This window comes from Metarhizium acridum (assembly GCF_019434415.1).
Source record: "Metarhizium acridum strain ARSEF 324 chromosome Unknown scaffold_72, whole genome shotgun sequence".
Classification (NCBI taxonomy): domain Eukaryota; kingdom Fungi; phylum Ascomycota; class Sordariomycetes; order Hypocreales; family Clavicipitaceae; genus Metarhizium; species Metarhizium acridum.
The window spans coordinates 168,212-188,826 of NW_027094019.1; the positions used below are offsets into that span (position 1 = coordinate 168,212).

The following is a 20,615-nucleotide window of genomic DNA, read 5'->3' on the forward strand; positions in this document are numbered from 1 at the left end:
CAAGCAAAAAAGGCTGACAGACAGAATGAATCCCCTCGTGCGTACAAGCCACAGAGCAGGTGAGCAGAGCCACCGCTCGACCGCAACACGATCAAGCACCACCGCATCACGGCGAGAAAACAACGGTTGAATGGTGACTTTGGCAAAACACGAGGCTCCCTCATGGCGGCATGGCACCTCCCGAGCTGGCCGACGCTCGCGCGGACAGCAGCTCGCGGCGTAGCGTGGGCGACGGACATTGCGGCCATCGTGGTGCTCTGCTTCGTTGCGCAGAAATGGACGGCAACATGCGGGGCCGTGGCTCCAGGAATCATCGGCGTGAGTAGTCTTTTTGCCCCCATTCGATGCCGGGCACTCCTTAATAAAGGGGTCTGTAGGCCGTCATCGCCCTGCTCAACGATAGTTGGCAGATGGTCGCGTTTGCCGACCGCTCGCTGGGCGTGGCGTCCATGGGGCCGCACCGGACGCTCATGCTCGACGTCTTCTCGCTGGCCGTCTCGCTCGGCGGCGTCGTGCTCATGCTCGTGTTCAACGTGCAGGGCAAAGAAGTCCACGAGCTGGCGAGGCACGCTGGCGAAGAGGGAGAGGGAGACGGCGGCGGAACCACCTTTCACAGGTCGACCATGGCGTGGCTGGGCCTGTGGTTGCTAACCGTCATCTTGTGAGTTTCCTTTGGCTTCCTACCTGATGGCGACATGGGCTGATTGCGAGGCAGAGTCTTTCGAGTTGGGTTTGCGGTATGGGCCTGTGCCGACTGTTACAAGGAGTACCAGCGCGATGCGAGGCGATATTCGAGGCGGGCCAACGTCGATCAGGGGCCGTGAAGGGGAGCACTTGCTGGCGGTTTTATATTTGGCGTTTTTTTTTTCATGTCTGCAATGAATGTTGGATGCAGTTTGGTTATATGCTTCGGCTCCCGACGTGGATGGCCGCTTGTTGATGCCGTTGGAATGCCTCTAGATCCCATAGGACTTGCTATGAACTGCATCCTGCATCGCATTATCGTGGCCGTTATGCACCCATCATGGTATATTTGCTGGGCTGGCGATGACAAAAGACGAATGGAACCGAGAAGCCCGACGGGCAACTACACGCCCGGTTGACGGCTGCGCTTTTGCAAAACCAATGGCTACGCAAGGTTTCCCCGCGCTTGCTACCGTTGAGATACCATGAAGGAACAGGTTGACGGGTTGGGTTTCACCTGCAGATATAAATCCGGATGTGTGCGCCTCGGGCTGCGGAGAAGCCTCCCCGGTCCCATGATCAGATAACCCGCCTCACAGGCTCAAAGTCGGTTCTTGATTGGCTTTAGATTATAGTTTTTGACGACATCTATATAATCACTCTACTAGGCCAAATCGGCATCCGTCACTACTAGAGCTTTCCCGCTCACAGCCTGTCACTACTCTAGGCATCGCCCAACCCAGCCGAATATACTAGTAGCTTCTTCCGTTGCAGAACCGTCCGACGTCCTGCCCACGTCTTGCCCACGTCTGGCCTGCCAGAAAAGTGCCTGCAAAGCATGTTCAACCTGTCATGGGATCTCAAGCTACGCAACGACGGTCTCTACGGCCCAGGCCTGTGCCGTGGCCGCACTAGTCAAGTCGGATTGGGCTGAAATATTGCATTACACGGAAAGTCCCTCGTTGACAAGAAGAAGCTCGCCTGGTGCTCGTCCTACGCGTATCCCAAGCCATGTAGTGCTCGGCCTCTGCTGCCTTCTCACCAGTTCGCTAGATGTCGCTAACCGTGACGCCGAGTTCAAAAAAGCGGCGACTCAGGCAGTATAGCTCAATCTTACTACTCATGGGCAAGTCACGACGAACAAAAGTCACGGTTGTACGGTGTCACTGATGCCGTGATCACCGCATTCGGGGCGACTCTTTCCGCGGAACTGTTATACAGGGACCGTCTCAACATTTTGCGTGTTCATCACTCCATGGGTCTGCCGCTGGTAGGGGCTGGGCTCCGTAGGTTGTTACTATGAACTATTTGGTTCTGTGAGATGGTCACGTTGCGTTCTACAGACGTGACAAGCGGCCGGGTCGCGATGGGAGTCGAGTTCTACAGAGTAGAAATGGTGAAATGGGAAAAAGAAACCTAGCCGGGTACAGCTCCTTCATCGGCCCCTTTTTGATGTGTTTCCTCTGTCTCTCCTCCTCTTGCCATCTCGGCATAACTGTGAGTTGCAAGGCCCGGTCACATTGTACGTCACCGTTTGGCAATGGGCTGAATGTACGTCATGCCGGTGCGAGATGATTCATTCGGCTTGTGTCGCCAAACGCGACCCGGCCACCGCGCGAAAGGAGCAAAGCTGCAATGAGCGCCGGTTTCCCAACGCAACCACGCCGTTCGCATCGACTGCCGAAGCAATTAGAGCATGTCGCGCGTTGACAGCCGGTCACGGGGCCGTTCGTTTCCTGGTTGGGGAGAGGCGAAGTTCAAGATGCCATCCGAGTGACGAGGTGAAGGCGCCGCGGCCCGTGACTTGAAAAGCAGATCAATGATGGACCTTCCCCGCTTCAGGGATCAATTGACGCATGAAAATCATCAAGCAGTGGAACGAGATGCCGACTTGCGCTCGATTCTGACTGGCCGACCCCTGGAGACGGCTCAAAAGTGGCGGAGGAACAAACAGATTGCCGCGTAACAACTGCTCCAATCAGCGAGCTTTCCAAGGGTGTTGCAAGGGTTGTGGCATCTGGGAAAGCTAGTTGACCAGAAAAAGGAAGAACTTGACCGTTGACGCCTTCCGCCGGATTGGCCGTTGAAATCTCCAACCTAGATTCGAAGCTACAAGCATGCCTATTACATGAAACGCCAATCGTCCAAGAATGGGAATTGATCCAATGCCCGTGTACTGACTTGTAGACTTGGCACCACTCAAGAGTCGTATGGTTCTGGGGCAAAAGGGACCGTCTTGGGTCTCGATGCATCGCCCAAGTGAAGAACCAGTGACTAGCCGGCGGGCGTCAGGAGCTGAAGGGCTCAGATTGCATGACGAGAATCAGTGCTAGCGGACTACTTCGTTGACAATTTCTTATTCTGTCTGGTGGAAAATGGACCAGACGGACATGTTCCTTTGGGCTGCGCGTGAGGGGGACGGCGATAACTACTGAACCATGGACAAGCGTGAGATTTCGCCCTGTCGCATATGCTCTAGCTTGATCTTTTCCGCTTCTCATCATCGACAACCTGCACTTCGTCCAATCTCAGGACCGACTTTTGACTTGCTCGGACGAGGCGTCGTGTCAGTAGTCCCCGGCCCAACACCCCAAGCAGCCGCCGTCGGTGAACCGTAGATTCACAGACTGGTTAGCCGGACATTCAACGTCTTCCATTCATAAGGAGAAGGTGCGAATGATTCGTCTGCTGCTTCTTCCCGTGGCGCTCGGGTGCCTGTGTTTCCTGCATTGCCTTCTCCCCGGCCAGTCTCCGCCACTTATCGCTTATGCAGCATACTTGCCTTCCCATAAGACATATATTTTTACCCATGTCTGTTCCTGGCCCTCTTTCTCTTTCTTCTTCGTGTTTTCTGTTTTAATGGGCAGCTTACTGGGCGCCGTTGGACAATACCGCCTGTATGCCATCGCCGAGTTGGCTCCGTGTCTAGACACCACTGCTTCTCCCCAAGTCTCATATCGTCTTACGCGTTTCCGAGTGTCCATCGAGCAGTCCTTTTTTGTTTTTTTACTTTTTCGAAGGCTCCCCGTCGGGCACCACCATAATCACCCTGCTTTACGGCCACCAACCCCCTCCCTTTTGTGCCGTGTACGCCTCCGTCCAGACACCATGGGCAATGGGCACAGCACTCCCTTGCAGCAATGTTTGAACCTAGTCTGCCACGGCCGCAGTGGTTGCGTTGGGTACCCCAGCGATCCTTTCTACCAGCTGTCCTGGGTAAAACCCTACAACCTGGCTGTTGAAGTTACGCCGGTTGCCGTTATTCGACCCAACACGGCCAACGAGGTCGCAGAGGCCATCAAGTGTGCTGTGCAGAGCAAAGTCCACGTCCAAGCCAAGTCGGGCGGACATTCGTATGGGTGAGTTTATCGTGGGTTATGCCGGCCGTTTTCGACTAACATGTTGTTGTAACGCAGCAACCATGGCCTGGGAGGCCAAGATGGCTCCCTCATGATCGACATGGCCAACTTTAAGCACTTCACCATGGACACCAAGACATGGCAGGCCACCTTTGGCGCTGGTTTCAAGCTCGGCGAGCTCGATCATCAGCTACATAAACATGGCGGCCGTGCCATGGCCCATGGCACATGCCCAGGCGTCGGCGCCGGCGGACACGCCACCATTGTGAGCAAACGCAAACCCGCTGCCATCTCTCCCATCTCTCCCATGCTAATACACACCCATCTAGGGAGAAATCGGACCGTCGTCCAGGATGTGGGGGACGGCTCTCGATCACGTCCTCGAGGTCCAAGTCGTCACAGCCGATGGCCAGGTCCGTACGGCCAGCCAGGATGAAAACGCCGACTTGTTCTGGGCTCTGCGCGGAGCCGGCGCCAGCTTCGGCATCGTCACGCAGTTCACCGTCCGCACGCAGCCCGCGCCGGGAAACGTCGTCGAGTACGCGTACGCATTCAGCTTTGGCAAGCAGCAGGAAATGGCACCGGTATACGAGGCCTGGCAGACGCTTGCAAACGACCCCAAGCTGGACAGGCGCTTCTCTACCCTGTTTATTGCCCAGCCCCTGGGAGCCCTCGTCACCGGCACCTTCTTCGGCACCAAGCAGGAGTACGAGGCCACCGGCATCCACGACAAGATGCCAACCGGCGGCTCGGTGAGCTTTGAGGCCATGGACTGGCTCGGCTCCCTCGGCCACATTGCCGAAAAGGCCGCCCTGGCGCTGAGTGACATGCCGAGCCAGTTCTACGGCAAATCGCTCGCTCTGCGGCAGCAAGACGCCCTCGCCCGGGACACCATCACGCGACTCTTCAACTTCACCGGCACCGCTGACCCCGGCACCCCCTTCTGGACCGTCATCTTCGACTCCGAGGGCGGCGCCATCAACGACGTCCCCGCCGATTCTACCTCTTATCCTCACCGCGACAAGCTCCTCATGTACCAGTCTTATGTGATTGGCCTTCCGCTGAGTGAGAAGAACAAGAAGTTTGCCGAGGGCATCCACGACATTATCCAGAGGGGCTCGCCCGGTGCCAATTCTCGATATGCCGGCTACGTTGACCTCGAACTTGGCCGTGCCGAGGCCCAGCAGGCGTACTGGGGGAGCAAGCTGCCCAAACTTGGCCAGATTAAAGCAAAGTGGGATCCCAACGATGTCTTCCACAACCCTCAGAGTGTCGGGCCTGCCGGCAAGGCCTAGGAGTGCCGAGATACCTCTCCGAAAGGTACCTAAGCACTTTGGCGCTGGGTTTTCGGGGGACCTGCAACCAGGGCTGTGGAGTTGTGCCGCAGCTAGTTTTTTTGTTTTTTTTTTTTTTTCGTTGTAGAATCCGGGTATTGAGGGATCAATTCACGTGAGGCATGGCTCATGGCGATTTGGGAACGGGGAACTAGTCCTCACCGCATCCTCGTGCGACCAACTGGACATGGTACATACGCAGCGGCACATATTCTGCCTTTTCAGATTCGTAATCTTGTTGTTACTCTTGGCGTTGGATCAAATGCAAATACTTGGTCCCACGTACTCGCAGTTGATGCCTTGAGGCTTGTACGGCTGTTGCTCATCGGCGGATCTGTTTGATACCACCAGTCTCTCCAACCTTCCCCCCAGAATATTTGACTGATAAAGGGCGTAAAGGCGTCATATTGATTTGTTGTCTGATTCTCTCGACTCCACTGATAGCCGACGGCTTAGCCAGGGTCAAGATGCGCCTCGACTTCTGCATAAGTTAATTTCCCCCACGTCGACTCCCTCCGGCCGGGCCCTCCGATGCAATATTTGCCGGGCACTGGGTTTTGTTGTCTTGGAGCCGCCCATTTGTCTTTGGCGAGCATGTACGGACCGAGGCAACTCACTTCCAGGACGACTCTTCACGTCACCACCGACACCAAGTATTTCCAAGCTTGGTCCCAACGTCAATGGTCTGTATATACTCCGCGACACCGGTACCGCTCGTGTAGTACCCAGCCGCTAATTGACCATCAGATGGTGGCGATTCTTCAACACGGCCGCCGAGCCACGCCGGCCCTGGGACAATGCCGCACCACGCGGGCGTTTCTTCCCTCTGCCATTAGACTCTGCAACCGGAGTTTTGAATGCAGAGCGGCTCCTCGAACAGTTCAGGGCCCGGTTCGCGTTTCAGCAGCAACCCTACAGACAAGCGCGGCCAACTTTGCGGTCAACGCACCCCCGACATCTTCAGCCGCGGCAACAGATCCAAACGACATGTACACGGCCTCGTTTGCCTTTTTCGAGGCCCTATGGGAAGCCGGCATTGTTTCGTGAATCTAGGCTCGGACCACCCCAGCATCATCGAGGCCATGGTGAAGGGGCAGAGGGATGCCAGGGGCAAGTTTCCCCGGATCATAACCTGTCCCAACGAGTTGAGAGACTCCTCTTGAAAAAAGAAACAGAGATGGCGGCGCCCACGGGAAGAGCTGATGCGGTTTCCTCAGATGGTGGCCATGTCCATGGCCGACGGCTACGCGCGACACACCGGCATGCCGCAGTGTGTTATTGTCCACGTCGACGTCGGGACGCAGGGGCTCGGGGCGGCCGTCCACAACGCGTCGACCGCCCGCGCGCCCGTCTTCATCTTCGCCGGCCTGTCGCCCTTCACCATGGACGGCGAGCACCGCGGCAGCCGCACCGAGTACATCCACTGGATACAGGACGTGCCGGACCAGAAGCACATCGTGGCGCAGTACTGCCGCTACGCCGGCGAGGTCAAGACGGGCGCCAACGTCAAGCAAATGGTCAACCGCGCGCTGCAGTTTGCCAAGTCGGCGCCCCAGGGCCCCGTGTACCTGTGCGGCGCGCGCGAGATCATGGAGGCGGACATTGGGCCGTACCGCCTCAAGCAGGAGGACTGGGAGCCGGTCCGGCTCGGCGGTCTTGCCGAGAGCGGCGTGGCCAGGATTGGTAATTGTCGTCGTCGACTGCGACGTTCCCTGGGTCCCGACGCTGTGCAGGCCCAAGGACGGCGCGGCCGTGTTCCACGTCGACGTCGACCCGTTGAAGCAGCTCATGCCCACGTTGTACATCGAGGCCCAAGAGCGCTACAGGGCCAATGCCAAGACCGCCATTGACCAGATCACGGCGGCTCTCAGGACCGGCGACGCGGCCGCGAAGCTCCAGGCGGCGGATGGCAGGGAACACGCCGGCAGAGTGCAGGCAGAGCACAAGCAGCTCCTGGCTAGCATCCAGGACAAGGCGGAGCCGCGGCCGGACGGGAGCTTTGGCACGGGTCACCTGTGCCGCACGCTCAAGTCGCTGTGTCCAGAGGACACCATCTACGCCGTCGAGGCAGTCACAAACGCCAGCTTCGTCCACGACAACATCCAGCCCACCTTCCCCGGGTCCTGGATCAACTGCGGCGGCGGCGGGCTGGGCTGGTCTGGCGGCGCGGCGCTGGGCATCAAGCTCGCCACCGAGGCCGAGAGCCCCCCGGGCAGGGGCAAGTTTGTCGTGCAGATTGTCGGCGACGGGACGTACTTGTTCAGCGTCCCCGGGAGCGTGTACTGGATCTCGAAGCGGTACAACATTCCCGTTCTTACGATTGTGCTGGACAATAAGGGTAATCATGGCTAAACTTATGTAAGGAAAAGATTGTCACTAATGGCGCTACAGGCTGGCAGGCACCCCGACGATCCATGTTGTTGGTCCATCCCGACGGGCTCGGATCCAAGTGCGTTCTGTCGATGATGTTTTTTATAGATGAGCATGGGACGTACGAACTAGTCAGGGGTGTGAGCGTGGCGGGTTGTTAGACTTGGGGCATTGATAGTTGACACGGCAAGGGGAAGAAGACGGCATCTATGAGATAGATGTATGGATGAATACGAGGTATAGAGGGTAATACGGCGACATTGTATCGCCTCGCCTGTGGACTGACTACGTGACCACGTATGCGGGTGGCTGATAACCTCCACGTCAGTTTGCTGGCCCACAGACAAGGGACTTGGGAGATTCCCGAGACAGGGATAATGCATACCAGATGCTCACTTGGCGTTTGACTCTATTGCAAAGGATAGGGGACCCGTTGGATGTGGGGGAACACGAGGTGTGATGGGGTCCCTGCATGCGAATTGCTGGGGTTGTAGATCTGCTGATGTAGCCTGGGGACATGTTCCATGCTGGCTAGGAATCTGGTTGGCTGGCTGATGTTGTTGTTCGGGTTGGTGTTGTATCATCTGTCATGTCGTCTTGTGGCGGCACGGCAGCTACGGGAATCCGGGGTGGGGGCTCCGTATGTATGAGTGTGGAATTTTCGTTATCACGCCATTGAGTCACTTTATAATACGATGGATGACGATGACGATGACTGATACGACGGGATACGAGTTGACAGCATGTCACCCGGTAGATACCGTTGGTTGAGGGATGCAGGCGACGACGTGTGATGAAATGTGAATTCGCAAAAATAAAGGCCGCCGACCCGGCATGTACCTATTGGAGCAAGATTAAAGGGCGAAGGTCATTTGCGATTTGCTCACCTGTGCCTAGAAGAGCCTCGTGGTGCCAAGATGGAAGTAAGAAGACCAGGAGTGGGACAATACATAGTTACATACTTTGTCCGCACTTGACGGGTAGCAAATTGGCACCAGACTGCTTTGCATGTGATGGCCGGGATCAATTCTACCCATCAGTCCGCAGATTGCGACCCCACAGACGCGGCCTTTATTTGCGCCATGGTTGCGTCGAGCGACGTCTGGCCTCGCAGGTTGCCATGGCTGGCTGCTCTGCTGGTGGTTTATTGCCATCGCACCTTTGAATGTTGCCATCGATGACGCCGCTCCGAAATTCACCATGGCCATCACCGCACCTGAATTTCAAGGCTTTGCATCCAAATGCAACTCTCCTCCGTCGTGCGTCAACATGTAGGTGGCATCGCTTTGATAAGCCTTTACATGTTTCCTTATTTCCGCGCCGCATTCCCTGCGGTCGTGTTCCGCATCCAGAGCGGGGTTAATTTCATTTTATCCATCATTTGACATGTTACTTTTTTTTTCTTGGCCCCTCCCATGGCCCGCTTGGCACTAAACGATTCAGGGTCTCCCTCGTGACGATCCCCGTCAACCACTTGAACCCACCTCAGTTTTGATTACCCAACAAACTCTCGCGCCCGAATTTTTTTTCTTCTTGTCGTGTATTTCCATCAACCCGTCAGTCTGCGGCATTCGTAACTGTGTGGACAGTCGGATATATCATGAATAAGCGTCAGACAGCTTTTCTATCCCATCTGAATTATCTCGGACGCCACCTGCGCATCCGCGACGTCGTGTCGTGACCGCGACTGACCTGTCGACAACTCTTTTTCACAGCCCCCGCCATCTACCGCCGACCGCACTCTGCACTTCCGACAGTGGCCATGGCCGACACGAACCAGCAACTTGCGATTGCGGACCGCCCTCAGATACAGCGGGATGCCTCCGACGCTGCAGCGCGAGCCGCGGTCCCTCCCTCCCCCCCGGTGCCCTCGTCCGATCCCGGCCTCGCCATGGTCGATGGTCACGGCGGCGGCGCTGCCGACGAAGACGACCTCTTCAAACTGCCCGCCGTCGAAGCGCTGCGCCTCCTCAGCGCCAGCGTCGAGCTCCTGGTCCGCATGACGGGCGACATCCCCCCGACGCCGCCGCCCAAGACGCCCACCGACCCCCAAATGACGGGCATGCAGGTCGAAAAGGACGACATCGTCCGGTCGCACTCCCAGCAGAGCCTGGCGCGCATGAGGCAGCAGGCCGAACGGGCCGCCGCCGCCGCCCACCGGCAAGACGGCGACGCGCCAGCGAGGAGCGGCATGAGCAGACTGCAGGCCTACAGCGCTTCCATGTCGGCCCAGCTCGCGGCCCAGCAGCACGGCGCGTCTTCGGTGGCGCCCGCGTCCGCGGAACCGGTAGACGGCGTACGGCTGCGCCAGCACCCGGAAGCCGACGTGCAGCCGTACATTATTGTCGGCGCCGACTCCCGGCCCGTCAACCTCCAGCACGGCGCGATAACGCGCAAGTTCTACAGCAAAAAGGAGCCGCCGATCCCCATAAGCCAGTATCTGCTGCGGCTGCACCGGTTCTGCCCCATGAGCACCGCCGTCTACCTCGCCACGTCTCTCTACATCCACCGGCTTGCTGTCGAGGAGCGCGCTATCCCGGTGACGAAACGCAACGCCCACAGGCTGGTCCTCGCCGGGCTGCGCGTCGCCATGAAGGCGCTCGAGGACCTGTCGTACCCGCACGCCAAGGTGGCCAGGGTAGGGGGCGTCAGTGAGGTCGAGCTGGCGCGGCTGGAAATCAGTTTCTGCTTCCTGGCCGGGTTCGAGCTCGTCGTCGGGGAGGCGCCGCTGCGGAAACACTGGGAGGAGCTGCGGGACGGCAAGGCGCAGCAGGCTCTGAAGGGCATGGATGTTCCGACCTTGAAGTTGACCAAGAGGCCTAGAGAGATGGCCCAAGCGAGCGGGTGACTTATACACACACACACACACATAACGGATGGGGGCATGGGACAGGGAGGATTTGTGGGGCGGGCATCTTGGTGTTTGGCCGGCGTATACAAGGTCTTTGGGTAGCGAATGGGTCGCGCCTTGGGTAGGGCGTGTGTATTATTAGAACGGCAAGGGGGTGGCCGCGTAATGGGTGACGGGCTAGCGAGTGGCAGGGCGGGCATGATGCATCGAGTCCATGGCGTTGTGTTAGCGGTTTTTTTTTTTAATGTGAACAGCCACTTTCTTGGTCTTGCTTTCGTGATCGCTTATGCTGAGTGGGGTGGTACAATTGCAAATGATGGTTTTGAGCCCCTCCTCAATATGGGGATACATACCTAGGTACCTAGGTATGTAGTAGCTTCGGGACGGTCTGCAAGCGTTGCAAGGCCCAAAATGCCACTGCGTGCTTATCTGGGTATCGCAAGTTTACGAGGCGGAAACGGGCAAGGGAGACCACGTGGTTCCTATGCGGATGGTAACAGAGCGGCCGAGTTGAGTCAAGATGGCGCGTGTGCTTTGCATTGTCAGCACTTATGTACAGTGGTGAGTGGCCAAGGTAGCTTGTGGTCCTTTAAACGCGGCGATTTTCCAGCTACGTTATACTCGTTGGTCTGAAGGCGATGCCCTTGGCTTCCACGTCTTATCACGACAGAATATCACGTCTTCATCACAAAAGTAGCACAAGAACAGGTCGTTTTGTTGCTCAAAGGAGCGTAACATGGTATCAATTAACGAAGCTATGAGATTATAATCTCAGTCTTTGCAGGCTAGGTTTTGAAAAGGAGCGAATTGCTAGTAGCGAGACAACGAAAACCCATGTCAAATTGCCCAATCTGCCATTTTACTCCCCCCCAATTCAATAAAATACCATCAATTGCCAGTTTGCAAAGAAAGGATTGTGCGTGCAGTGAACGTTATAAAGGTCGTGTGTATCATAAGTCAAGCCATCGGATCGGACTTTTAGGTGATGGTGATGCGGCGCGTCTCCGGCTTCTTAGCCTTGGGCACGGAGACGCTCAGGATGCCGTCCTTGAAACTGGCCGAGACGGCGTCATGCTGCACCGGCGTCGGGAAGTTGAAGGTGCGAGAGAACTCGCCCACGCTGCGCTCGGTAAGCCAGTACTTGTACTTGGGCTGGGGCTTGGCCTGCGCCTGCTCGACGGCGTGTTCGCCGCCGCCGGCGCCCTCGTCCTCGACCCTTGCCTTGTGCGAGCCCTCGCCTTCGGTGATGGCGGGCTTCTCGGTCACGTCTTCAATCTGACCGGCCGACGGCGTGCCCTCGGTGTGGGAGCGCTCGGCCCTGCCGCGAATGGACATTGTCTGCGGCTCCGTGAATTCAATTTGGACCGTGTCCTTGTTCATGCCGGGCAGCTCGCCGTGCAGCTCGTATGCATCGTCCGTCTCGCGGACGTCAAACTTGGGCTGCCAAATGGGGGCGCCTGCGCGTCGGCCAATTTGTTGGCCGCCTGCCTGACGGGTGTAGGTGTCAAAGTCATCGAGGAGGCGGAAGAGCGGGGTGAAGGACGAAGCGTCGGCTTCGTAGAAACCTCGTGGGAAGAAAGACATTGTGCGTGGTGGCGTGGTGATGGCTGGGACGATGTTGCGTTGCAGAGTTCGTAAAATGCCTGTAGGCCGAGATGCTCTGAAGCACTGCATACAATTGTTCTTGGTGTTTTGTGTTGTCAAGATGTGTTGTTGGATTGATGATGAGAAAGAGGGAATGACGGTCGCCTTTTATAATTAGGAAGAAGACGGAGCAAGAGGCAGTGCCGGCGGGGCCTGCGGAAAAAAACACGCCAGTGTGGTTGATTTCTAGCAACATCTAGAAATCAACTACGCAACGTTGACGTATCGAGATGCCTGGGCTGTGGCAGTTGGAAAGCTTCAGATGCCAGTTGAAGCTGCTGGTTCTGTGGCGATGTCTCCAGAACCTACCAGAACCTACCAGAGGGGACCTGACCACCCGATCGGCCAGGTGGGGCTGTCAAACTTGCCACTGTGGCACCAGCCAACGCTAGCTGGTCAGATGCTGCCGTGGATAGCCTCCGGGTGCCGTGGAAGAGCCCAGACCTCCACATAAACCCGCTAAGAGCGCCATTATTAGTTTCTTGGCGTTTCTATACAGCTCTGGATGCAAATCCAGACATGTTACGTTTGTATCACCTCAGGGATTGTTTGATCGGGCTGATTTCTGCCATAACAAGGTGACGCCAGCCCATGCCTATCATGGGAGGAGTAAACTGAATAAACAAGCAACGTCTTGGGCATTTCCGCGCCACACAAGATGCTTCGCCTGAGTACGGCACACAAGGGACCAAGTAGGTGAGTTTCGATTTCCACCACTGACGCTCCAAAATAAGAAGGATGTCAATCTACAAGTCGTCAACATGCCGCGGGAGCCAGTCCCTTGGTGCACTATGGTACCGTGGTACGCATCCTGAACGGCGTTGTGCTAGATTAGCAATTGATTCCACCGTCTTGGTGCAAAATTCTTTGCCATACCTATCAAATTGAGAGCTTCCGTAATCTGCTTTTGGTGATTCTCAACGAAGGTAGAACTGTTGCCTCAAGGTGCCTAGTGCTGGTACCTAGGACAGCGCATCATATCAGCATGAGTTCGCTTCCCATCCTATCACCCGGCCGTCGCTCTCGGCCAGAGGAAATTGGAACGAAACATTTTCCCCAAAACTTATTTGACGCGAATTTCATGAGACCTTGCTGACAAGCTGGCAATCCTTGCCCCTAAGACCCCTTGGATGCGCAATTATATCCAGGTAAACCAATGAGATAGCCCGCTCAATATAACGACATTTCATCTTACCTGTAATGCGCTCGTCTTACCTGTAATGCGCTCGTGTTTCGGACGCCCGAAATTGCAATGTCTTTCCGTACTGCTGCGTCATGAACAAGACCTCTAGGCGGCTTAAAAGCGACAAGTAAACGTCTGCAACTCATTAGCCTATCATCACTCGGCACTCTCTCGTTCTCTATGCTCACCAGTAGCCAGCCACCGACGGCCCAAATACTTGAGCGAAAGGCGCATCGCCTCTGCATTCTTGGTATCCAATGAATCCGAGTCCTGGCCCAAACTGCGCTTCATGCAGACAGCGGATACCTTGTACATGAGATACGGCAAAAACGGCGATATAAAATCGCACAATCTTGCGATAAAGACGTCGGAGAATTGGAGCGACATATTTAAAGCGGCTTGCAAAATCGACGAGGTTTCGCTTGATAGGACACTCGTGCCATACTGTTGATGCCCTTGGGGTAACAGCGTCGGGTGGTCAAGAAGCAAGATGCCACTGTGTGTCAGTTAGCCTGTAGTGTAGAAAGCCACGGTCCTTTAGGGCAAAAACCTGCCTGTAGCAAGCTGCCATTTGCGTACAGAGCTCCAACTGTCTCATATCGGCCTCGATTCTAGAGACATTTACCAGCGAGAAGATGGTCCGTCTCAGTTGCGTCGTATCAGTCGACTTGTCGGCTACTTGGTGCAGCACTTGGCTCAGCAGGTGCGCGGCTTGTGCGAAGCGGGCGAATCGGCCGAGGCGGAGGCTGATGGCAGATCCGAGCGTGAATGCATGTTCGGCACCAGATGTCTGTTGAACGAAGGGCATTAGCAGCATGATGAAGTAGTCATGTTGGAAAGTCACTTACTCCAGAGTCCCATTCCTCATCATCAATGGGCAGATAGCTAGTTGAATCGGGGTCTGCAGTGACGAGATGGCGCATTGGGTCGCAGAGATTCATGAATCTACTTGCATCAACAACGCTGGTCCTCGGTGCGAGCCCAATCCCAAGATCACTTACCTATCGAGAACTAAAATGGACCACCACACCCGACGAGCTTCTTCCAAGTCTGGCAACGTGGTTGTGCCCATCTCCCTAGAGATAATCGTCTTATCAACCCCAAGTGCGGTACCATATCGAGCACACTGCGCAACAGAAAGGTATGCATCAGGGTACAGCCCGTGACCCATCTCATACAGCGCAATAAGGATACCAGCTTGCAGCACTAGCAGACTCAGGGTTCCGGATCGCTCAATGTCAGCATAGAGCCGTCGAGCAGTCCGGTAAAGATTCGTCCTGGCATTCGTCACACGCGAACTGCACAGCTTCATTGACAACACCAGCAGAAACAACTCGGCTCGCTGGTGTGTCATTCTCTTGATAAGAGACTGCGAGAACCCATTTTTGGAGACGATGGGCATCCAGGTGTGCACCGTCTCGAAGAAAAATTGAATCGTGGCCTGTATATCCTGCACATCTCCAACCAAGGCCTCCACATCATCCGTAATAAGGGACTCTAATTCCAACTTGGGAAGCTCAAGCTGCGCAAACGCAAACAGCTCCGGATCCATGAACCGCTCCGCCAACAAGTTGGCAGCAGTTGCCGACACCACTGGCACTGGGCGTCGGGCCAAGGACGACTCCGGGCTGGCTACACTCCCGGCAGCCGGTGATGTCGCTTCAGAAGAGTTTCTTAATTCCCTCCTTTTCCGACGATGGGGATAGAAACATATAATATTCTTTCTAGAGGTCTCGGGTTAGATGTCGTACATGGGAGCTTGGGTGGTTGCTTACTGTGTGCAGAGGGTGCACTCCGGATGAACACGATCGCATTTTCTCTTTGCCTCGCGACATCCCAGACACGAGTATGGAGACACCGAGACTGAAGGCAGGGATTCCGTGGGCATTATAACCAAAAAGCTTGTTCATGTCATCACGAAACGGGAGTTGAGGGGTGATATGGGGGACTGCGGACTTTTGCGGTATTAAGTGGGGCTAGTAAAGGTCGTTGCGGCACTTTACGGACTTTTATGGGCTTTTGCGGACAAATGGCGGCATTTCGGCCCACAAAAAAAGCATCCCAGCGCCTGTCACTCCTGCGATCAGCCACTAGACTCATTATTAATTATTCCGGCAAACATCGTCACAGAAAGAAGCTCAGAATAAAGAGTAAGCAGCTTTTCTTTGGCGGTTATAACTCCCGGAAATTCCGATAAGGGGGCTCGACACTTTGTCCTATGGACAGAGCATAAATAAATTTGCAATGGCGCGATGCTTAGCAATACACGGACCTGATGATGGAATCATGTTTCTCGAGGTGCATATAAGGAGTTCAGCCCGGATCAATAAACAACATCTCCTCAGACCAGCACTATTACACCAGTTCCAGTTTAAAGTCGCCGTCTAAATACTACCCTTCACTCCAATCACAGCACAATCTAGGCACAGACTAGTTTTGCTTCAACCCTACAATAAACTCACCATCAGACCCTAAACTACAAGCACAAGCAAAATGGTCGAAAATCTCGTACTGGTATGTCTTCTCCGCATCCAACATGGTTACACAATATCTAACAATACCCCAGTTAACCGGGGCCACCGGCATGATTGGCTTCAAAACCCTCGCCGAGCTCCTCGAAAACGGGTACACCGTCCGCGCGGCCGTCCGCAACCAGGCCGGCTTCGACAGGATCTCCTCCCTGCCCTCTGTGCAAAAGTACAAGCCACAACTTACCAGCTTCATTGTCCCTGACATTACCGTCCCCGGGGCCTACGACGAAGCCGTCAAGGGAGTGAAATACATTGTGCACATTGCGTCTCCACTAGCAGGCAACAATGGACCAGACTATGAGAATTCTCTCATCCGGCCTGCCATCCAAGGCACAGTGGGAATACTCGAGTCTGCTCTCAAAACCACGGGGATTCAACGGGTGGTCATCACAGCCAGTGTGGCATCGATTGCGAGCAGTGCGCGAATTGCAACCGGCAAGGTCGTTGACGGTAGGTCCATCATCCCCTGGACATCCGGCAATGCCAGAAGAGCCTTCCCTCACGCTGACAACCCGCAGAAAACACTCTTGCAGTCGAGACGAAACCTCCATTTGCAGACGACTTTGCGGCCTACGCTGCCTCCAAGGCCCTCGCGTACCAAGCTACCAAGGACTTTGTCGCCGCTAGCAAGCCGCCCCTATGATGTGATTAACATTATGCCGGTGTTCGTCTTTGGCCGCGACGAAACCGTCACCGAAGCAAGCTCAATCGCCAAGGGGACCAATGGCATCCTCATGGGCCCCATTCTAGGCCATGCGCGGGACTACCCCTTCGGTGTTGCTGGCGTGCACGTCGACGACGTCGCCAAGATGCATGTCCTCGCGCTGGATCCCAAAGTCGCCGGAAACCAGGATTTCCTGGCTGCCTCGGCGGAGCCTGGAAGCGTCGACTGGGCAGAGTCGTTTGAGATTGTCAAGAGACGATACCCTGAGGAGTACGCGGATGGCGTGTTCAAGTTTGACAGCATTGCGAAGCCGGCTACCACGGTGGCCAGGGTGGACAGTACAAAGGCCACAAGAGTTCTGGGGGTTCAGTTCAAGCCGTTTGAGGAGCAGGTTGTTTCTGTTGTGGATCACTTTTTGGAGCTTATTGGCAGAACGTAATGGTTGCTGGCATTACGTGCCATTGGTTGGGGCGGCTTTACGCCGGTGAAGAACGTTTGTGTTGCTCAGACTCACGCGACTGGAATATGAGAATCTTGTGGGTTGAGCTAGACAGTCAGGTGCAATGTAAAGAATGGGTGCATTTCTGGATAGAACATATTGGAAGGGCATGGATTCGGCTCTATTTTGTCATGTCCGGTATACTTGGTCTTCTGTCCACGAGAACTATTGACAGTGACGGCGAATACATTGCTTATCTACAAATGATGGAAGTATAGCCTGCGAGAGCTATAAAACGCTAGTCTTTCTTTGTCTCGTGGATTCATTTTGACAATCGAGACCATGGCGACAAGTCGGACAAGCGGCTTGATTTCTCTATTGTTTAATCTACGAACCATCTGACAACTAATTAAAGTTCTGGCGGCGCCCATACCATTGGCTAGTAATCTAGTGTTTATACTCATTACGACATTGCGGCTTTACGGCTAAGGTGCGATGATGTTCAAGATTATGAGATCTGAATACATGGCTATCTTGCAGAACTCATGCACTACCATGGGTACAGTAACGGGGCGTCCCGGAGAGTATGTGGCGAGAACGATTGCCTTCAGGATCTAGGAAATCTAGTCGTGTGTTGACAATTCTAGACCACTACCGCTATACTTGTCTGTCAAAAAAGTTACATGGTGATGGGATACGCTTCGCCGGCCATTGCTATCCGCCATTGCTATCCGCCATCAATGCCCGGTGATTCAATCAAACAGTCAAGTATTCGGATCGATAGCGTCAAGTCAAGCACAGACTTTTGCTCCAACTCTTGCCAATATATTGTTGTCTATTACAATAATCATCAACCCCAGGCTACACAGTCCCCAGCTCAAGCCACGCCCGGCGATGCCAACGCACCACATCTACACCAGCACAAGAAGCCGCGTCTCCAAACATGCGTCTCCATCAAAACCCCCGAAAACCACCGTCACAACCTCCGCAAGACGCTTGACATCTGTCGCTCTCCAAGCCTCCAACACACCCAGCATCTCGCCGTACATCGCCGCAATACCCAGCAAGTCGTCAAACACCCTTCAGCCTCCACGCAACTCCATCCACACCACCCGTCCTCCACTCCCTCACTCCACAAACAATGGCCACTCGTTTATCAAATCGCCAAGGCCGCGCCCTCCTCATTCCCATCCCATTCCCGATGTGTCACCAGACCGTGGAAACCACCCCCGACATCATTAGGCCACGCAAAAAAGCCCAGCGTGTCTGGCCAAAATCAAGAAACAAAGCACGGCATAGCACAAATCCATGTTATCAGAAGGGAATGGCACATCCTCCCTCACGAGCGCTTGCAACGCCCGTGCACGCACGCCATTCACTTGCAAGAAACAACCCTGAATCAATATCAATTTAAAAAAAAACGCCCAGGTAAACCAGGAGCAAGCACCGACCAGACTTTTTCCACTTCGGCTACCACGCACAGGCAGCAGCGGGGCACCTGTCTGTGCAAGTTTCTGCAAAGAGCTCAAGCTAGGACTGAGGCATCAGTGCCCCGCGGCTCATCGATGGGCATTATTCGGTCTGGTGCCGGGGGGGGCTGAACAAAAGCCCCTGATCAAGTCTCGATTGTTGCAGTTGACGGGAGAAGGAATGCCGGCAAGAAACGGCTGCGAAACGCAAGATCACTCGTGACAAAGGCCCTGTAGGTTTGTGAGTCAATGGTGCTAGGGCCTGCCGATTGGATGCCACTTGTGTCTGGTGCATGGTGTGGGTAACACTGCAGAAAAGGCATACTGCATTTTTGGCACGGGGCGTGTGTGTGGGAGGTGTGATGGTGTGGGTTGAGGTGAGTGATTGTTGATTGCCGCGACTTGCCATGGTGAGGTCCGTGATGGGTAAGTTGCGATCAAGTTGGATTCTTTGTTAAGACTCTTTCCTGAGGCTTCGGGACAAATGGTTCACTGGTATTCCGACTGAGTGACATGGCTTGGTAGCCGTATCTTCTTACTTGGCACTTTAGGGTAAGCTTTAATGCTTGCACTTCACAATTGAACAACAGACACAACCCTAGGAGATATGAACACTCATGAAAAATTCAAGCCTTTTCCATTCAAAGTCTATCCTTTCCCTGTCCGTTTCTAGGTATCTCCAATTCCAAATAGCTCGCTTTCAAGTACTGTTGTCCCAAAACTGTCAAACATTACAATGCCAAGTCAAGAAAAGTTACATCTTGTACAAATGGAAGCATATACATCACTCCCACCGGTATACTCCATCTGTATATTCAACGCGAGGTCGCCGGCTCCCGGGTCCGACTGTAGCCCGGCGTCGCGGCAACATTCGCTCCATCAGCCTCTCCTTCTGGGCATCTTCTTCGTCACGCTTGGAAGAGCGACCTCGGTCGTGCCGGGCCTGCTCCTTAATTTCAAGTCTCCGAATCTTCTCAAGGAGTTCCTCCTCTCGGTCTCCCAAATTATGCGTGGCCTTGGCAGCGGTGGATGACCGCCTCAAAGTAGGGGGCAGAGGAACTGCCTCTCGGCTGGCAATTTCCGCGTTGGCTTTGGCAATACGAGCACGAAGCCTCTGCTGGCGAATTTCCTCTTCTTGTGCCAACCGGCGGGTCTCACTGCGGACAGCCTCGTCCTCTTGTCGACGCCGGCGCATCTCGTCATTCTCCGAGGCGCTGGTATATGAGTGTCGGCTGTCATATGAGCTGGTAGAAGAAGTCTGACGACGGTGTTTCTTCTTTCGTCCACCGTCTTGGAATTCAATGTGAATGCGCGCAGCATCCCGGCCATGGCGTGGCCGCTCGTCCACAATCATTGGTCGTCTGGACGAAGCTCCGCGAGGGGATGTGTCCTCAATAAACGGCGCGGCGTTCGCAAAGCTCGGAGATGAAGGAGCAGTCCGAGGATATGTAAATGCTGTAGGCGGTGTTGACGGGGTTGGTGGGTTGTGGACAAGTACAGTTCGCCCGTTCTGTTCATAGCGGCTAGAGCTGGATTCCATTCTCGGGGTCATGTAGACGCTCCTCCGTCTGCTGCTGCTTGTGCTGCGGTATGATCGGTCTGACTCGTCGCCGGAGCGGTGTGTAGGTGTGGAAGCGCGAGGTGAATAAGAAGGAGTGGGCGGATAGGTGCTATAGTATTGAGGAGCGTAGGTAGCCGGGCTAACAAAGGGAGGAGCAACTGGGTGACCATATGAAACAGACTGTGTGCCGTGCTTGAAAATGATGTTCTGGGAGCACGGCTGGCCATGGCGGGACGAGGGGCAGAGCGCAGGCTTCTTTATAGTCTCCTTGTGGCCGTCCGGGTAAACGTATGTGTAGCAATCGGTGGTGCACATTGTGATGGTCGTGAACGCAGAGGGGCGACTGTCGCAAGTATGTTCAAGGGCTGTCCCTGAATGAAAGGTGCCTCTAAGAGGCTATTTGTCCTGAGGCGTAGGGGTGTGTTGATGCCCCAGTGAATCTTGAGGTAGAACAATGGCAGATTCCGATTTGATGTGAATCAAGGCTGAGCACCTTTGATGAGTGTTCCTTGATGATGAAGTGAAC

At 55.0% G+C, this 20,615-nt stretch overlaps 11 protein-coding genes across 11 annotated transcripts; 7 read left to right on the forward strand and 4 right to left on the reverse strand.

The window, feature by feature from the left end:
• Nucleotides 1-86: 86 nt before the first annotated feature.
• Nucleotides 87-1,554, forward strand: J3458_006877 (uncharacterized protein). The gene is made up of 2 exons (XM_066119089.1): nucleotides 87-318; nucleotides 378-1,554. Exons 1-2 carry the CDS (start codon nucleotides 163-165, stop codon nucleotides 663-665), a joined length of 444 nt encoding a protein of 147 aa, XP_065975725.1. The 5' UTR covers nucleotides 87-162; the 3' UTR covers nucleotides 666-1,554.
• A 1,806-nt stretch (nucleotides 1,555-3,360) lies between these two features.
• On the forward strand, nucleotides 3,361-4,047 carry J3458_006878 (uncharacterized protein; the record flags this gene model as incomplete). Its single annotated transcript, XM_066119090.1, has 1 exon — nucleotides 3,361-4,047. One exon carries the CDS (start codon nucleotides 3,361-3,363, stop codon nucleotides 4,045-4,047), a length of 687 nt encoding a protein of 228 aa, XP_065975726.1.
• An 87-nt stretch (nucleotides 4,048-4,134) lies between these two features.
• J3458_006879 (uncharacterized protein) lies at nucleotides 4,135-5,338 on the forward strand (the record flags this gene model as incomplete). Its single annotated transcript, XM_007814510.2, has 2 exons — nucleotides 4,135-4,308; nucleotides 4,373-5,338. The coding sequence occupies 2 exons, from the start codon at nucleotides 4,135-4,137 to the stop codon at nucleotides 5,336-5,338; spliced, it is 1,140 nt and encodes a 379-aa protein (XP_007812701.2).
• Nucleotides 5,339-6,057: 719 nt separating this feature from the next.
• J3458_006880 (uncharacterized protein) lies at nucleotides 6,058-6,424 on the forward strand (the record flags this gene model as incomplete). Its single annotated transcript, XM_066119091.1, has 2 exons — nucleotides 6,058-6,060; nucleotides 6,125-6,424. The coding sequence occupies 2 exons, from the start codon at nucleotides 6,058-6,060 to the stop codon at nucleotides 6,422-6,424; spliced, it is 303 nt and encodes a 100-aa protein (XP_065975727.1).
• Nucleotides 6,425-6,594: 170 nt separating this feature from the next.
• J3458_006881 (uncharacterized protein) lies at nucleotides 6,595-7,227 on the forward strand (the record flags this gene model as incomplete). The annotated part of the gene is made up of 1 exon (XM_007814511.2): nucleotides 6,595-7,227. One exon carries the CDS (start codon nucleotides 6,595-6,597, stop codon nucleotides 7,225-7,227), a length of 633 nt encoding a protein of 210 aa, XP_007812702.2.
• J3458_006882 (uncharacterized protein) lies at nucleotides 7,037-8,008 on the reverse strand. The gene has a single exon (XM_066119092.1). The coding sequence runs from the start codon at nucleotides 7,681-7,683 to the stop codon at nucleotides 7,432-7,434; it is 252 nt and encodes an 83-aa protein (XP_065975728.1). The 5' UTR covers nucleotides 7,684-8,008; the 3' UTR covers nucleotides 7,037-7,431.
• A 1,501-nt stretch (nucleotides 8,009-9,509) lies between these two features.
• J3458_006883 (uncharacterized protein) lies at nucleotides 9,510-10,595 on the forward strand (the record flags this gene model as incomplete). The annotated part of the gene is made up of 1 exon (XM_007814512.2): nucleotides 9,510-10,595. One exon carries the CDS (start codon nucleotides 9,510-9,512, stop codon nucleotides 10,593-10,595), a length of 1,086 nt encoding a protein of 361 aa, XP_007812703.1.
• A 981-nt stretch (nucleotides 10,596-11,576) lies between these two features.
• Nucleotides 11,577-12,182, reverse strand: J3458_006884 (uncharacterized protein; the record flags this gene model as incomplete). Its single annotated transcript, XM_007814513.2, has 1 exon — nucleotides 11,577-12,182. One exon carries the CDS (start codon nucleotides 12,180-12,182, stop codon nucleotides 11,577-11,579), a length of 606 nt encoding a protein of 201 aa, XP_007812704.1.
• A 1,399-nt stretch (nucleotides 12,183-13,581) lies between these two features.
• Nucleotides 13,582-14,977, reverse strand: J3458_006885 (uncharacterized protein; the record flags this gene model as incomplete). Its single annotated transcript, XM_066119093.1, has 4 exons — nucleotides 13,582-13,921; nucleotides 13,980-14,215; nucleotides 14,274-14,370; nucleotides 14,427-14,977. 4 exons carry the CDS (start codon nucleotides 14,975-14,977, stop codon nucleotides 13,582-13,584), a joined length of 1,224 nt encoding a protein of 407 aa, XP_065975729.1.
• Nucleotides 14,978-15,918: 941 nt separating this feature from the next.
• Nucleotides 15,919-17,059, forward strand: J3458_006886 (uncharacterized protein; the record flags this gene model as incomplete). The annotated part of the gene is made up of 2 exons (XM_007814515.2): nucleotides 15,919-15,939; nucleotides 15,992-17,059. The coding sequence occupies 2 exons, from the start codon at nucleotides 15,919-15,921 to the stop codon at nucleotides 17,057-17,059; spliced, it is 1,089 nt and encodes a 362-aa protein (XP_007812706.2).
• A 2,253-nt stretch (nucleotides 17,060-19,312) lies between these two features.
• J3458_006887 (uncharacterized protein) lies at nucleotides 19,313-20,404 on the reverse strand (the record flags this gene model as incomplete). The annotated part of the gene is made up of 1 exon (XM_007814516.2): nucleotides 19,313-20,404. One exon carries the CDS (start codon nucleotides 20,402-20,404, stop codon nucleotides 19,313-19,315), a length of 1,092 nt encoding a protein of 363 aa, XP_007812707.2.
• Nucleotides 20,405-20,615: the final 211 nt, after the last annotated feature.